The 13,396-nt window shown below is 49.6% G+C and overlaps 1 protein-coding gene across 1 annotated transcript; it reads left to right on the top strand.

Annotated features, from left to right (window-relative positions):
• The first annotated feature begins 2,374 nt into the window (after positions 1–2,374).
• On the top strand, positions 2,375–12,558 carry Knstrn (kinetochore localized astrin (SPAG5) binding protein). The gene is made up of 9 exons (XM_090318610.1): positions 2,375–2,670; positions 2,785–2,879; positions 6,336–6,468; positions 6,858–6,905; positions 7,734–7,839; positions 8,034–8,127; positions 8,753–8,808; positions 10,267–10,341; positions 11,891–12,558. Exons 1-9 carry the CDS (start codon positions 2,456–2,458, stop codon positions 12,020–12,022), a joined length of 954 nt encoding a protein of 317 aa, XP_090174736.1. The 5' UTR covers positions 2,375–2,455; the 3' UTR covers positions 12,023–12,558.
• Positions 12,559–13,396: the final 838 nt, after the last annotated feature.

The following is a 13,396-nucleotide window of genomic DNA, read 5'->3' as shown; positions in this document are numbered from 1 at the left end:
TGTAAGGAAATTCAATCAAGATAAGCCATTCTTGGCTCCCTCTTTCTCTAGCCAAGTGATCCAAAACTATCACTTGAACTTACAAGTTGGGAGGCAAATGGAACAACATTATAAGACCCACCTCCCCCACCCCCGGCCCCAATCTTAAATAGCCAGGCACTGGTGGCTTATGCCTAGCTATTCAGGAGTCTGAGATATGTTGATATTGGTTCAAAGCCACCCTGGGCAGGAAAATCTGTGAAACTCTTATCTCTGATTACCTACTCAAAAAAGAAGAAGTGTGAAGGGGCGGAGTTTCAGCCAGAAGTAGAGCTGTGGCTCAAGTGGTAGTGTGTCAGCCTTAAGCAAAAAATGCTCAAGGACAGTGATGACTGGGACCTAACCGGAGGGGTCTCTAACCGGGAGGGGTCTCTAACCGGGAGGGGTCTGTCTCTTCACACACCAGTAACATTCAGCCCCTCTGGGCCATGGCTGTTCACTGGAAATCCTTGCTTCTCAGCATCATAGATGCTGTCCCTTAGTTATCACACAGCCAGGCTGAGACAGCCCTGATCCTACCTGGAATAATGAACCACAGAGAGGACTAAACATGAGCAGAAATAACGCCTTGGGCTGGGCGCGGCTTAGTGATACAACATGGGTGTAGTTTAGTGGGACAACATGGGTGTAGTTTAGTGGGACAACATGGTGTAGCTTGGTGGTACAACAGGGGTGTAGCCTGGTGGTACAACAGGGGTGTAGCATGTACCAGATGCTGGATGCCATCTTCAGTTCCCTGTCCCCCCACCCCCACCCCGCAAAGCCGAGCCGCAATGGCTCTTGTCTGTAATCGTAGTACTCTGGAGACTGAGGTCTCACGATTAAATTTGAAGTGGTAAAGCACAAGCCTTGAACACAAAAGCTCAGGGACATTGTCCAGAATCTGAGTTCAGGCCCTAGGACCAACACACGGGGTGTGGGGGGAGGTAGAGAGGGACAGAGGGAAGGGAGGGAGGGAAGAAAAGCCGGACACTAGTGGCTCACACCTGTAATCCTAGCCACTCAGGAGGCTGAGATCTAAGGATCATAGTTCAGAGCCAGCCCCCAGCAGGAACATCTTTCCAACTAACGACCAGAAAACCAGAAGTGGCCCTAAGTTCAAGCCCCATCACAAGGAAGGAAGGAAGGAAGAAAGCCAAACTCTCAAACCCCCAACACACCTACACAAACCAGTGATTATCCACATACTCAAGTCTGGAAGTGGATGACAGCAATAAGGCGTCCCTTTCTCTCTATTCCTTCCCTGCACCCAGCCTCAACTTGAGACTTACCTGCAAAGCTGCCATACATGCCTTGTGCTTCTCTCGCCTAGTGGTAGAGTGCCTGCCTAGCATGCATGGAGACCCGGGTTCGATTCCTCGGTACCACATACGTAGAAAAAAGCCAGAAGTGGTGCTGAGGCTCAAGTGGTAGAGCTCTAGCCTTGAGAAAGTCCAAGGACAGTGCCCAGGCCCTGCGGTCAAGGCCCAGGACTGGCAAATAACTAACTTCCAGGTAGTAAATAGAATTGATACATGGTTTTGAAAGACCAGGAAGAGAAGGTACTCACTCTGGCGGGATAATCCCCACATCCAGACAATTGGCTGTTTGGAACTTCTGTGATGGCAGAGTCATGGAATCATCGTTTCCCCTCTGCCAGGCATGGCGAGTTTGACCATAATTGGTGAGTTAATCAGTACCTGCCAATCTCCCGAGCTCCATGTCGTTCAGGATCCGTTCAGTTTCCTAAGCCCGGTGGTTCTTTCAAGGCTGCATCCGAGTAAGTCTAATCCGCAGCTCATCGGATGGACGCTTTCCGCGGGTGTTTGTCTAGTGTCCTTCTCCATGTCCTCCTCGGTAACGAGTGATCCCACCCCGCCTCCTCTTCGCTCTTCTGGCCCGGTGGCTCCATCGGACCTCCAATAGTTGCAGCAGGTAGGGGGCGAAAGCCTGGCGCTGAGTTCGAGCCCCATGACCCATGAACACAAAAGGGACCCTGGATGACACTCTCCGAAGGCACGCAGTGGCTTCCCATCACTTTATTTCATTTTATTGCCAGTCCTGGGGCTTGAACTCAGGCCTGGGCGCTGTCCCTGAGCGCTTCAGCTCTACCCCTTTCAGCCACAGCTCCGCCTGCGGTTTTCCGGTGGTTACCTGCAGGGGAGAGGCTCCTGGACCCTGCTGCCCAGCTGGCCTCGAGCTGCGATCCTCCGAGCTCGGCCTCCAGGGCAGCCAGGATGATGCCCCACGCCCGTCCGCCGCTCGTCCAACCTTTGCTCCCGAGAGTAGCCCTCGTCACCAAAGCTCAAGCAAAGACGATTGTGACCTCGCCCTCCACGCGGCCCCCTCCGCGCCCCGGCTCCTGGACCTGACACTGGTTTATTAGCTCCATTCAAGCCGGGCCCTCCTCGACTCCGGGCTCTGAGATCCGTACAACATGGCGGCTCCCAGAGTGGCGCCCAGAACCACTTCCTTCCGTACAGCAGGCCCTGCGAAACCGGAACCGCAGCCACTTCCGCCCAGCTACCGGAAGTTCCCATTTGAAACGAAGGCGGCGGACTCCCCGGGCTTCCCGGCGGCGGTGGCGGCGGCCCCGGCTGTGCTGGACGAGAGCAACGCGGACGGCGGCGGACGGGAGTGGCCGGCGCCTGGGTTCGGCTCTCCCGAGGCTGGGGCTGGGCGCGGTGTGGGGCGGACGGGCTGGCCGGGGGCGGGGGAGCCTGGGCGCCGCCCGCCCGCGCTCACACCCGCCTGTGCCCCTCGCAGGGCGCAGCCCGGCGGCTTCGTGACCATGACCAGCGCGGCCAAGACGCTGCACGGTGTGCAGCCGCCCTCGGCGCCGAGCGGCGGCCTCGCCTCAGGTAGGGGCCGCCCCCGGGGTGTGCGGGGCCTCAGGGAAGGGTCTGCGCCCCGCCGGCCGCCCCCGGGGTGTGGGGGGCCCCCGGGGAGGGGTCTGCGCCCGGCCGGCCCAGCAGGCTGGAAGCCGGGGGTCCGGAGCATCCGAGCGCCGCCCTTCCGCCTCTCAGCGGCTCCCGCTGTACCTTTTTGGGGGTCCGTTGGGGATAGGAGTCTGGAGGACTTCACTGCCTGGGCTGGCATCGAACCCCTGTCCTCATCTCTAAGCGTCCTCAACAGCTGGGATGGACAGGGCCCAACCCAGGGGCACCCAGCCCTCCTGTGGTTTTTTGGCTCGTGGTTAGGTCTCTGTGGTCCAGCCGCCTAGTTTAGACATGAGAAACTCCCAGATAACAGAAAACTTGTGTGTGTGTTGGGGGGGGGGCGTTGCAGTGCAGCTAGTTAAGATCCCTTCCAGTGATGTTGAAGAGTAGCAGCAGGACTGATGTCTGGAGTTGTTACACAGGCTTTTCTTTGAAGGCTTTCCAGTGTGAACTCTTTCCCATGGCACACACCTGAAATCGACATCTTGGCCGCAGCAAGGCCAGGCCTTGTGGGAGGAGAGGAGCCAGATCTTTTCCACACAGCTCTGCTGTCTTGCTCACGTGCACATGTACATGTACATGGGTAGGTGTGTGTGTATACATGCACATATAGCTACCTAGATGTATGTAGACACGACATAGAACCGCCACACTTTACAACTTCTGGACTTGATCCCAAAGTGTGTGTATCATCCCCTCTATTCGGGAAGCATTTATAGGAGGATCATGGCTCGGGTTGGTCTTGAAGAGGAAAAGTGTCACCTTGTTGCAGAAAGGGCCAGAGACATAGCTCAAGTGGTTGAGCCCCTGTCTAGCAAGCTCAAAGACCTACGTTGTCACTCTGAAACTGCCAGAAAAGAAAGAAGCGGAGGAGATTTTTTCCTAATGAGTCTTAAGTCAGCACTTTGTGCCTCATTACTTCACCTTCATTTAATTATGCCTCGTAGATGGTGCTTAATGAGCTGTTTTGCAGTGAACACAAGCGAGTATGATCTAGGGTGGGGCTCATGTGTAGCCTGAGCCCAGCATGGGCAAGGCCCTAGGTTTGATCCCCAAAAAGAAATCTGAAAGCCTGTGTGTATATGTGTATGGGAGTGAGGGTAGGCAGTGTACTTATCTCCTGAATAAGCTACTTGAGTAAGACTTGCTGTAGAATCTAAATCCTAGACAGCCAGTATTGGTAGAGGAGTTATCCAGGATGATCAGAACAAATGCCAGTAGAGAACGTCCACAAAGCCAAAGGGCCGGTGGCAGACACAGTCATCTGGAAGAGGAAAGAAGAGGACAGCTGCACACCTGTGGTTCATATCTGTAATTCTAGTAGCTACTAGGAAGGCTAAGATCTGAAGACCAGAGTTCAAAGACAGTCTAGGCAGGAAAGTCTACAAGACTCTTTTATCTCCAATTAACTGCCAGAAAGCCAGTAGTAGAGTAGCACTGAATGAAAGAGCTTGTACGACACTGGATCTTGTGGTAGAGAGAGAGGAGAGGAGATAGGTAGAAATGAGGGACTGAAGCTAACACTTTGTTCTACCAGCTATTTCTGGACTTTCTGTCATGTGCCATATTTCTTCTAGAGGATTAGGAGGGCTTTTGGTGGCTGTAGACATTTCAAAAGCGGTTGGAATGTTGCTTTTGAAAGTGTATTGGGAGCTTAATGAGATGGCACATGGCACATTTGGCTCTCTGGGTGCTGGGTGAAGAGTTGGATAAGCTTTGCCTGCTAATTTCCATTCTGTTTTCTCTTTAGTTATCTTTTTATTGTTGCGAGCGAGCGAGCGAGCACGAGACCGGCTGGAACCTCTTGTTCATAGCTAGTACTCATGTCTGCGGTCTAGCATTTTTCTGTGTAATTGGAGTTGGGATATTGAACTTTTTTACTTGGACTGATTTTTTTTTTTTTTTTTGGTCAGTTGTGGGGCTTGAATTCTTGTCCTGGGTGTTGTCCCCGAGCTGTTCAGCTCAAGGCTACCACCCTACCCCTTGAGCCACAGTGCGACTTCCATTTTTCTGGTGGTTCATTGGAGATGATGACTCTCATGGTCCTGGGCCTTGGGCTCAGGGCCTGAGCACTGTCCTTAGGCTTTCTCAAGGCTAGAGCTCGACCACTTGAGCCACAGCACCATTTGTGGCTTTTTTCTATATATGTGGTATCAAGGAATCGAACCAGGGTCTTTGTGCATGCTAGGCAAGCACTCTACCACTAGGCCAAATTCCTGGCCTCCTAGCTGGCTTTTTTTTTTTTTTTTTTGCCAGTCCTGGGCTTGAGCTCAGGGCCTGAGCATTGTCCTTGGACTTTCTCAAGGCTAGAGCTCTACCACTTGAGCCTCAGCACCACTCTGGCTTTTTAATTCTATGTACGTGGTACTGAGGAATTGGACCCGAGTCTTTGTGCATGCTAGGCAAGCACTCTACTACTAGGCCAAACTCCTGGCCCTCCTGGCTGGTTTTTAACTGCGATCCTCAGATCTCAGCCTCCTGAGTAGCTACGATTATAGGCATGAGCCTCCATGCCCAGCTGGTAGACTGATTTTGAACTGCAATCCTCTAGGTCTTAGCTTTCTGAGTAGCTAGGATTGTAGGTGTGAGCTGCAGGTGCCCAGCTAGATTTAGTTCTCTGTTATATCAATGTCTATATTCACATTTATTCCATACTTAACCTGAAGAATTTGGTTTCCACTGCAGTTAGTGAAGTCTGTTTTTTTGTTGTTTTGTTTTGTTTTTGGTATCAGGCCTAGGGCTTTAACTCAGGACCTAGGTGCTATCCCTGGTCTTTTTTTCGCTCAAGGCTAGTTCTCTACCACTTGAGCCACAACTCTGCTTCTGGCTTTTGGATGGTTACTCGGAAATAAGTCTCAGGGATTTTACTGTCTAGTCTGGCTTTGAACTGTGATACTCAGATTTTAGGATCGCAGCCTCCTGAGCAGCCAGGATTAATAGGCCTGAACAAATGACACCCAGCATAGATTTTTTTTTTTTTGTCATGGGACTTGAACTCTGTGCCTGGACACTGTCCCTGAGCTCTTCAACTCAAGTAAAGCTAGTGCTCTACCACTGGGACCACAGTGCCACTTCTGGTTTTCTGGTGGTTAATTGGAGAGAAGAGTCTCACAGACTTTCGTGCCTAGGCTGGCTTTGACCATGATCCTCAGATCTCAACTTCCTAAGTAGCTAGAACTACAGGCATGAGCCACCTACACTCAGCTTCCACCGTAGAAATCTTAATCTTTGAATTCGTCTTCATAAATTGAGCTTAGCCTGAGAGAGTGAAGTCATGTAATAGCCTGGGAGTGGGCCTGGTCGGGCTGTTTTCTGTGCTGCAGCTGTTAAGTACTGCAGTCTTGTCCTGAGGCTTCACCCTCTTGTTTTCCCTTGCAGATCCACAAACTCGAGCTACTTTTAAGAGTCTCTTACCTGTTAAATCCAAAGAAGTTGATGTTTCCAGACATCATCATTCAGGAGGTTCAGAGAATGACATTACAAAAGTCACCAAGCCAAAACGAGATAATGGGTGAGGGCAGATCACTGGTATCTATGGCTTCGTGGAAGACCCTTGCCTAGCATATATGCTTCACTCTGGTTTAGGTCCCCAGCACTGAGGGAGACAGGAGGCAGAGAGGACAAGACCTTGCTAGACATGGTTCAGGATAGGAATTAAATAACAGGGCATGAGAGCCAAAAGGCTTCTGAATGAGAAGACAGTCTGCGGGGTGGGTACCCAAAGCCCCGTAAGCACCGAGGAGGTAGTTGTTAGCGTCCCCTGTGCTGAGTCAGCCAGGGCACTGGCCTAAGTAGTGGTCATGGAAGGTGGGAGCTAGTTGTTAGTCCAGGTTGCTGGCCTGAACAGCCTCTAGTCCCAGTGTAATGTGCTGCTCTGATCCCTTTATTTTGCTTCTCTAGGCAGATGAAAGCTGCAGAGACTGCCATCAGGAAAAATCTCCGAAAGGGGTGAGCATCAGGGAAAAAACTAATGTGGGTAGCAGATTAGTATCTGGGTAGCAGGTGGTATCGCTGCATTCATTAGTGGGACTGGTTGAACACAGGTGCAGTCTGAGGACCACTTTAGATGCTGAGGGAAATGTTCAGAAATGAGGCACCGCCAGGCATGAGAGCCATTGTCCAGGCAAGAATTGGCAGTACCATCTTGAGTCCCAGACAAGAGCAAGACTGTTGCTCATGTGACGTTTCTGGGATAGGTAGGACTGGGCACTGTCCCTGAGCTCTTCAGCTCAAGGCTACCATCCTATCTCTGGAGCCACAGCCCCACTTCCCCTTTTCTAGTGATTGGAGATAAGAGTCTCAAGGTCTTTAGTGCTGGGCTGTCTTTGATCCTTGGCCCTAAGATCTCAGCCTCCTGAAGTAGCTAGGATTACAATCGTGAGCCACCATACTGACGTGAATTTATTCTTTTAATAAGGAAACAGAGCCAGGCGCAGTGGCTCACACCTCTAATCCTAGCTACTTAGGAGGCTGACATCCAAGGATCAAGGTTCAAAGCCAGCCTGGGCACAAAAGGACCTGAGACTCTTAGCTCCAGTTAACCTCTAGAAAACGGGGTAGGGTGGTAGCCTTGAGCTAAAGAGCTCAGGGACAGCCCCCATGCTGAGTTCAAGCCCCATGACCAAAAAATAAAATTGAAAAAAAAATAATAAAACACAGTTGTTAATGCTAGAAATGAAGCGTAGAGCATGAGGTTATATACCAGTATGTCCCAAAGACAGGCTTCAAGCTCATTTAAATAATTCCCTGCTCATGTAAGCACAACTGTCCTTACAGCTATAAGCCAGTGGCTAAGCAAAGGTCAGAGGAAGATCTCAAGGATAAGAACCAGCTTTTAGAGGCTGTCAACCAGCAGCTGCACCAGAAGTTGACTGAAACTCAGGTGAGAGACCCACCCATCTCCTTGGTCAGGACTATGCCTGCCGCAGCGGGTGGGCCATGGTGAGAGGGAGCGGGCTGCCTGAGAGCACCGAAGGAAGGAAGCCAGGCTTCTTGCAGCTTGGCTGGCCAAGAGCACAGGCGAGGAAGACCTGTCCCTGTGGGGTACTTCCTGACCTGGCCCTGGCCCTCCCTTAGGAAGAGTTGAAGGATCTGACTCAGAAGGTGGAGTTGCTTGAGAGGTTCCAGGACAACTGCTTAGCGATATTGGAGAGCAAAGGCCTCAACACAGGTGAGCGGCGGGCAGCGGGGCAGCGCAGCTCAGCTCCGGGGGTGCGGGAGCTGCTTCACAAAGCCCTGAAAGGGGAGAGTTCATTATTGGCAGTTGGTGTTGGGCTTCTGTTTGTGTTGCTTCTTGAGACAGGTCTCTATAGCCATGCTGCTCTTAGAACCCCTATCTAGCGCAGGCTGACCTGAACCCGAGTTCCTCCTGCCTCCGCCTCCCAAGTGCTGGCACCCTGCGGTCACCGCCATGCCCAGATTGGTGTTCATTTGTTTTCCTGCCTGATAATGTTACCTGAACACTGTGCCATTCATTTGATGCCAGCAGGTAGAACCTGTTGAGAGAGACCGGAAATACTGTGTTTCTTTGTGGGGAGGCAGACCTCACACCTGTCTTTCCCAGGTGGGAAAGGAAGGGAGAAAGAATGTTACGGGTCGCTGGCCTCTGACCTAACAGATTAAGGAATGCTCACTCTGAGTGGGACCGGGTAACCTGCAGGATCTCTTGGGCAAAAAATAGCTCAGGAACAGCGCCCAGACCCTGAGTTCAAGTCTCAGGACTGGCATAAAACAGGTGTGTTCAGTTGAGGGCATTACTGCAGGTGAGGCTGACTTTGTGGCTCTGTGCATTCTAGGCAGCGAGACCCTGGCTGCACAGCAAGAACTCACTACAGACCACTCGGATTCCATGGTGAGGGCATGAGTGTGACTGCATGGGGCCTCCTAGTCCTGGGATCTGCAGGTCTAAGAACTCCGCCTGTGCTCAGCAAATGGCAGAAGCTTTGGTCTTCCGTGAACAAGGGAGTGTGTACCTAACAGCATAGTTAGTTGAAAGGCAGCTCTGAACTTAATCATGTAAGCAGATCTGAACTGAAGTCACCCCCTCGCCCAGTGCTTAGGCTTGAATTCAGGACCTGGGCACTGGCCTAGGTCTCCTTTTGCTCAAGGCTAGCACTCTACCCACTCGAGCCATGGCGCCACTTCTGGCTTCTTTCTGTATGTGGTTCTGAGGAATGGAACCCAAGGCTTCATGCATGCTAGGCAAGCACTCTACTGCTAAGCCACATTCCTAGCCCTGGAAGCATACTGCTTTGAAACACTTATCAGGGGGCAGCAATGTGACCCAGTGGGAGAGGACTTGCCTAGCACGCATGATGTCATGGGTTCAACTCCCAGCATTGTCAACAGAAAAACACAGAAGGTCTCATAGGGTGAGTGAGTTTGTACAGAGAGCTTTAAAGAAGGCAGGTAATGCATGTAGGTTTACTGTCTTGGAAACGTGTGTGCTCTCTTCCCCTGGGAGGTCACTTGTCATCTTGGGCTCATAGAATGCTGACTGTGGGTCCCTGCTCAGCTCCTACCTGCAGTTAGTCACCCCTTTGTGGCTGCCACGTTGGATTCCATAGGTCAGGGTAGCACTGAGCACATTGTAGTACATGGGCTTGGCATCTCAAGACCTGTCGGAAGAACGCAATTCTTGAGTCTGGATGCTTCAGATTGCTTGGATAAATACTGGAGTGTTGCAGGGGATGTCAGGGATGTCTTTGCTGGACTTTAGATTGTACAAGGCTGTAGTACTGAGGAATTACTCCTAAAAGGACCCCCAAGGGGTCCTCAATAAAGAGTCCAGCAGTAAGTGATAAATGAATGGAAGGACATTTGCCTGCCCTGATCCAGCTATCATTTTTGTTTTTGTTTTGTGCCAGTCCTGGGGCTTGAACTCAGGGCCTGGGCACTGTCCCTGAGCTTCTTTTGCTCAAGGCTAGCATTCTGAGGAATTAAACCGAGGGCTTCATGCATCCTCGGCTAGGCAAGCACCCTACCACTAAGCCACATTTCTAGACTCGCAGCACTCTTGTGTGCGCTCTCTCTCTCTTTCTCTCTTTCTTTCTCTCTCTCTCTTTTTTTTTCCCCTACTCCTGGGCTTGAACTCAGGACCTGAACACTGTCCTTGGACTTTCTCAAGGCTAGAGCTCTATCATTTGAGCCACAACACCACCTCCAGCTTTTTCTATATATGTGATACTAAGGAATCAAACCCTGGTCTTCATGCATGCTAAACAAGCACTCTACCACTAGGCCAAACTCCTGCCCCCCCCCCCCGCAGATTTCTTTTATATGAAGATTTTTCATATTTGTTTCCTTTTAGTTGCTATTAGAAACGCTGCAAGATGAGCTGAAGCTTTTTAATGAAACTGCCAGGAAGCAGATGGAAGAGTTACAGGTGAGCAGCTTATGATCTAAGGTAGTCCTGTTGTATTCTACTAGATCCCTAGATAGGAAGACTGATGGTTCCCCCTTTTCTACCTGCCCATTTGCTTTTGTCTTTTTTTTTTTTTTTTGCCAGTCCCAGGGCTTGAACTCAGGACCTGAGCACTGTCCTTGGGTTTTTCTCAAGGCTAGACCTCTACCACGTGAGCTACAACATCATTTTCAGCTTTTTTTTTTTTTTTTCTATGTATGTGGTACTGAGAAATCAAACCCAGGTCTTTTGTGCATGCTAGGCAAGCACTCTACCATTAGGCCAAACTCCCAGCCCCTTGCTTTTGTCCTTTGAGACAGTGGTCTTGCTAAGTAGCCCAGGCTAGCCTCAAACTTACTGTTCTCCTGCCTTAGCCTCTTAAATGCTTGGAATTTTGTGTGCCATTATGCTTGGTTTTTTTTTTTAATGTCCATCTTGGGGCTTGAACTTAGAACCTGAGCGCTGTCCCTGAACTGCTTTTGCTCAGAGCTAGTACTCTACTACTTGAGCCATAGCTCTATTTCCAGTTTTTTCATTTTTCTGTGTTTTTGTTTTTTTTTTTTTTTTGCCAGTGCTGGGCTTCAAATCAGGGCCTGAGCACTGTCCTTGGACTTTCTCAAGGCTGGAGCTCTACCATTTGAGCCTCAGCCCACTTCCGGCTTTTTTTCTATGTATATGGTACCGAACCCAGGTCTTCCTGCATGCTAGGCAAGCACTCTACCACTAGGCCAAACTCCTGGCCTCTTTCCAGCTTTTCGCTGGCTAATTGGAGATGAGAGTTTCACAGGCTTTTCTGGCCAGGCTGGCTTCAAACCACAAACCTCAAATCTCACCCTTTTGAGTAGTTAAGATTATAGGTATGAGCCACAGGTGCCCAGCTCTTGGCTATTTTTAATAAACTATTTTAAACTAATTTTGATTTCCAGAAAAGTTGTAACATTAATACAAAAAAAATATAATTTCCTTAGTAGAGACATTTTACATATATAGTTGTCCTATATACCAACAATGCTGTATGTAATATTGTAAACTGAATTCCAAGAGTATATTTGGACATTGTTTTTTCCCAGTAATTTTTTTTTCTATTCCTGAAGACTGAGAAGAGTTTGCACCTGGCTCTGTGGATATGACTCAGAAATGTGCACGTCTTAGAGAACATGTCAGTGGATGCTGACCAGAAATGAGACCTATGCAAAAGCCCTGCTATGGGAATTTGGTTTCCCAAGGGAAGAGACCTAGACAGTAAAAAAACCAGAATTCTTGAGTCTGGCTGCTTTAGCTTGCATAAGTCTGGGCTGCTGGATGAGACATAGAGGATATCTTTGCCCTACGTTAGGTATGGAAGTCTGTGATATTGAGAAACATTGCCAAAAATCAATACAGATCAACAAAATCAAAGGTAGAAAATACAATGTCCGTTGATTTTTCCACTGGTTTTCTTCAAGGGAATAGAAACCTGATGTTCTGATATGGCCATTGTCTTTCTTTTGAGTCAAGAGTTTTGTGTGATTTTTTTTTTTTTTTTTTGCAGGCCTTAAAGGTCAAGTTGAAGATGAAAGAAGAAGAAAGGATCCGATTCCTGGAACAACAAAACCTGTGTAGTGATCAGGCCAGTGACATTACAATAGCCCTGGAGGAAATGGAGCAGCTATTAGAAATGTAATAAAAGGCAAGTGGACAGGTGGCTCCCACTTGGGGTAAACTCTCAGAGGAAGCCATGTAGGAGACCTTCCTGGCCATAAATCTTCTTGGACTCTCCATCCTCAGCTTGACAACTGTTTCAGTAGTAGGATTAAGGGCAGCTTACACTGAATGAGAGTTCCTCCTCTAAGCAGTTTTCCCTAGCTTCAGGTTGGTCAGCAGTTCTGAGCTTCACAAGTAGATAATGGAAGCCTACCCGAAGGCTTGACTCCACCCCCTAGGCCAGAAAGCAGCCCACCCTTAGAATCAGGAGACTTAACCAGCTACAGCTGAAGAATCTAGGACATCACAGTCAGGTGTGCAGGAAGTAATCCTTGGTTAGAGTAGAGCAGAGGTACACACAGGAGACATGGTTGAGTCATGGCAGAATAGAACTTCACTGTCAATTTATGAAACTGGAGTTGCAAATAATACATCGTGGAGCTTTTAATCCATATCACAAGTCTGTCTGTTTTTAAATACTACTTTTAAAATAAATATTTTAAATATTCTGACTAACATTGAGAAATGAAAATAGACTCCAAAGGCAGGGTGCTGGGGACTGTTTCCTATAAACTCAGGATATTCACGCTGGTCTAAAATACTTGTCCTCCGCTCGTGCCTTCCGAGTTCTTTCTCCATTTGTAGCCTTCAGTGCTAGATTCCACCCACCACACCTCCCTGTGTGTCTGGTGTCTGCCTAGCACACCCAGCCCCAGGCCTAATGCCATGCTTCCTGTAGTCCACTCCTGAAGCCCACAGCACCCTCCCCTTCCGTTTACCAGAGAGGACCATGGTTTCTTCCCAAGTCTAAGCAGGTAGGTTTTTGTTCCAGTATTTTCCTTTGTTGTTGGGCTTCTCTTTTCCTCACTACACCTTCCCACTCTACCCTGAGCATCTTCAAGGCTTTCCAGACACCCCGCCCTAGCTTAAAGCATTAATATTTTATGTTTTTGCCAGTCCTGGGGCTTGAACTCAGGGCCTGGGCACCGTCCCTGAGCTGCTTATGTTCCAGGCTAGCTCTATCACTTGAGCCATGTTGCTGCTTCTGATTTTCTAGTGGTGAACTCAGATCCTCCGATCTCCGCCTCTTAAGTAGCTAGGATTTCTGGTGTGAACCAGAAAGGGTGGTGGCTCACGCCTGTAATCCTAGCTACTCAAGAGGCTGAGATCTGAGGATCAAGGTTCAAAACTAGCTCAGCCACCTGAGACTCTTCTCTCTAATTAACCTCTAGAAAATGGGAAGAGGGGCTTGGCTCAAGAGTAGGGTGGTAGCCTTGAGCTGAAGAGCTCAGGGACAGTGCCCAAGCCAAGTTCAAACCCAATGACCCACACACACACAAAAAAAAGTCTTTCC

This window comes from Megascapheus bottae, chromosome 25, assembly GCF_031878675.1.
Source record: "Megascapheus bottae isolate mThoBot1 chromosome 25, mThoBot2.hap1, whole genome shotgun sequence".
NCBI lineage: Eukaryota > Metazoa > Chordata > Mammalia > Rodentia > Geomyidae > Megascapheus > Megascapheus bottae.
This window is presented reverse-complemented; position numbering and strand designations above follow the sequence as displayed.

Coding starts and splice junctions, on each gene's coding strand:
- Knstrn (XM_090318610.1), top strand. CDS start 2,456: ATGGCGGCTCCCAGAGTGGCGCCCAGAACCACTTCCTTCCGTACAGCA. Junction 8,809..10,266: donor CAGACCACTCGGATTCCATG/GTGAGGGCATGA, acceptor GTTTCCTTTTAG/TTGCTATTAGAAACGCTGCA. Junction 10,342..11,890: donor AGCAGATGGAAGAGTTACAG/GTGAGCAGCTTA, acceptor TTTTTTTTGCAG/GCCTTAAAGGTCAAGTTGAA.